General features: G+C 54.7%; 1 protein-coding gene across 1 annotated transcript in view; it reads right to left on the bottom strand.

The window, feature by feature from the left end:
• Positions 1 to 3,148, bottom strand: part of GALNT5 (polypeptide N-acetylgalactosaminyltransferase 5) — a gene marked incomplete at its 3' end in the record, with an annotated part of 5,975 nt that extends 2,827 nt beyond the window's left edge. The window contains exons 1-6 of the mRNA XM_009700095.1: positions 3,028 to 3,148; positions 2,855 to 2,974; positions 2,305 to 2,440; positions 1,807 to 1,926; positions 1,191 to 1,308; positions 676 to 999 (exon numbers count right to left, since the gene is read on the bottom strand). Of these exons, the coding sequence (XP_009698397.1) occupies positions 676 to 999; positions 1,191 to 1,308; positions 1,807 to 1,926; positions 2,305 to 2,440; positions 2,855 to 2,974; positions 3,028 to 3,148 (939 nt within the window). The remainder of the gene's footprint in view (positions 1 to 675; positions 1,000 to 1,190; positions 1,309 to 1,806; positions 1,927 to 2,304; positions 2,441 to 2,854; positions 2,975 to 3,027) is intronic.
• Positions 3,149 to 3,241: the final 93 nt, after the last annotated feature.

Raw genomic sequence — 3,241 nt, 5'->3', positions numbered from 1 at the left:
TGAGGAGGCATTTCTTCACAGAAAGGGTCGTTAGGCATTGGGATGGGCTGCCCAGGGAGGTGGTGGAGTCACCATCCCTGGGGGTGTTTAAGAGAAGACTGGACGTGGCACTTAGTGCCATGGTCTGGTTGACGTGGGGGTGCTAGGGCCAAGGTTGGACTCAGTGATCCCAGAGGTCTCTTCCAACCAAACCGATGCTGTGATGCTGCGAGGCGGCAGCGCAGAGGAAACACGGATTTCTGCTGCGCTCTGCTGGCAGCCCAGCACCGGCACAAACCCTGCCTGCGCCTCGGCCCCTGCCCGTCCCTGCCCACCAGCCCACCCCAAAAAGCCACTTCTCCCTCCTGCCCCAGCCAAAAAGCTGTGCGGGTAGGGAGGATGCCGGACCCCCCGCCCGGCGGGACATCCCCTGACCGTGACTGTCGCATGGGCAGCTCATCTGGTGCTCAGACACTGAACTGGCTCTTCAACGGGAAACTGCCTCTTGGAATTGTGACCTAGTTCTTTACGGTAACACTGGCGAGTCCAGGTCACTGTGACATAGTAAATATTCAAAAATGTTACCAAATGCCAAGGAAGCAACTCCAGAGACAGAGTACTGGGATGCTACCAAATGTCCAGGAAGCCACCGAAACCTTGTTTAAAGGAAGGACAGCAAGGCGTTTGGCTACGTACCAGCCCGCTGGCTTTAACGAGGGGAGCTTCCAGGTCCGGGTAGACGTTCTCCAGGTACCACCGGAAACTTTTGCACTGAAGCTTCTTTCGCAGTTGGATTTGTTGAGTCAGGTCGCCAACATCCACGTTTTTCAAGACTAAGTGGTAAGCGTGGCCGTAGAATAACTCCTTGTACTCGTCCAGCCAGACCTCTGCAACACGGGCCAAGTTCCTCTCCACCGTCCTCACCCGATCTTTCGGGAAGGAATAAGGATTGTCGTTCCTGAAAATGTGCCCAACTCTGGAGCATGGAACAATCTCAATCTCTCCTCCGCACATCCAGACCTGAGAAACAGAGGTTGCTTTGACAGAAACACGGGGAAACGTCGGGTGCTGGCTTTGTGCAAGCCAGAAGAGAAGCAGAAACCTAAGTAAACTGCCAGGAGAGATGGGGTCTCCAGCACGGGGTTGTCCCTGGGGAGGCCCTGGCTGAGCCCCATCACCCGAGCCAGGCTGGCAGCGTGACAGTGACGTACCTTGAATGAAATTTCCATATTTTCACCTCCCCAAACATCCAGTCCTGGGTCGTACATTCCCAGCTCAAAAAAGTACTTCTTATCGATGGAGAACAGGCCACCTGCCATCACCGGGCACCTGGGAACAGAGAAGCCACACGGCGTATCAGCTGGTCGGGAAGCGCCCGTCCCTTCCCCCTTGCTTTGATGAGGGAATCTTCGGGAAGCTGTGGGCTGCAAAATGCTCGGGCATGGTACCTGAGCCTGCACCTACAGAGACAGCAAGGACCACCCGATTTGTCACTCTGCTGCAGGCTGACCGATGCAATGTTAAAATAGATATTTGGGTGGTTTTACCCTGCCTGAAAGCCGTAACAGGGCGCGGAAGGGAAAAATGCAATAGTACGATCCCCCGACCCTGGCAGCACCGGCAAAACGCCAGCAGTGCTGCGAGAGGTGAGAAAGGCTTGCTGGGCTTTGCGCACGTCTGACGACGTGATTGCCCACGGGGTACCATTGCCTCGGTTGTCCTTACAAGCAAAGGAACAACATTTGGTCTCGAAGGAGCCTTTGCTGCTCAATTATTAATAAAGGAACAGGTTGGTTCACAAAGCTCTCACATTTGATTTTTTTTTACCTTATTATATCAGTTTCCTTGATTTTATTTTTCTCGATGACCTCTTGTGGAATCTGTCTCCATCCAAAATTCATTGGCCAAGTAAATATCCCACGCTGAAAGTTGTCCACGGTCATGTAACTAAACGGAGAAAAGATCGCGATGACTAATTCTGAGTCACATTGCTGATTGAAATGTCACCCTTAATGAGTGAAGATGAGTATCTGCACATAATTAAAACAAGATTTTAACAAATTTCATCAGGAATCCTCTTTATGTACTAAAAGACATGAAAAAGGGAAAAGGCGTGTGTGACAAATGAAGGGGCCACGTCCAGTGCTAATGGCAACTTCTGGTGTACAGCAACGTTACGTTTCCCTTGTGAAAGGCTGCTGAAGGCCAGTTAGGAGGTCTGGACCTGTGTCTTTCTGTAATTAATGCGTCAGTCGTCCCAGTAACAGGTTTTGCTCAAGCCACTGGCACAGACTTTGGGTCTCCCAGGGGCACGAGCCGCCTTACCTCATGTCCTTGTCGCTGATGACCTCGATGACGGGGCAGGCGACCTTGGCTCGGCTGAGGCGGACCCTCTCCAGCAGCGGCTCCAGCCACCCCACATTGCACTCCACGTGCGAGTCCAGGAACGTCAGGACGGTGCCTGTGGCAGAGCCCGGGACAGCGTCAGGCCTCGGGAGCCCCGTACCCATCCCGTGCCGGCCAGCCTCCCTGGGTACCCCACGGGCTCTGGGTGCAGCTGACGGCGCCACAACCCCCCATGGCTCCCAAAAGCCTCCCGGCCACAGCCCAGAGCACGCTTTCGCTGCTCGGTCATCGCAGCAGAAACAGCCGTTTCAGTGCCGACACAGCCCGGCCTGGAGATCCCGACTGCCGCTTGCTGGGGCCGTGCTGAGGTGCTGGACAAGCTGCAGCTCACCCCGTCAGACCCTTGTGCTCCGCGTACCGAGAAGATGCCCTTCGTTCATTGGGAGGGGACTACAACTCCGTGCTGGAGATGGCTTATCGGCACCTCCGGGGGGGCTCAGACAAGGCTGTAAAATGGCTTTCGTCCTACCTTTGGCGATCTCCGCTCCTGCCAGCCTGGCCCGTATCAGACCATGCCTCTCCTTGAGATGGAGGATCTTCACTTTTGGGAACCGCGACATGTATTTGTCCAGCTTCTCCTTGAGGTACTCTGCAGAGATGGAGAAGGAGAGGGTGAGGTTGATTTACCCACTTTGCACCCACTTCCAGGGTTAAAAGCAGTAGGCACGTTTGCCCTAGAAGCATCTCCAGACACATCAGAGTCCTCCGGTCTGAGGTGTGAACATCTGGGCACAGCTGCAGGGTTTCTGTTGCGTGGCGCCATGGTCCGAGCCCGCTCTCCGGTGAAACTCCCACCCACGTCAGTGCCAGCAGGTTTAGGCTGAAGTTGACGAGTTTAAAAATCTCTGTGGGAGCC

This window comes from Cariama cristata, unplaced genomic scaffold (genome assembly GCF_000690535.1).
Source record: "Cariama cristata isolate BGI_N322 unplaced genomic scaffold, ASM69053v1 scaffold25915, whole genome shotgun sequence".
NCBI classification, from domain to species: domain Eukaryota; kingdom Metazoa; phylum Chordata; class Aves; order Cariamiformes; family Cariamidae; genus Cariama; species Cariama cristata.
The sequence above is the reverse complement of the archived record's forward strand: the minus strand, read 5'-3'. Positions and strand labels throughout refer to the sequence as shown.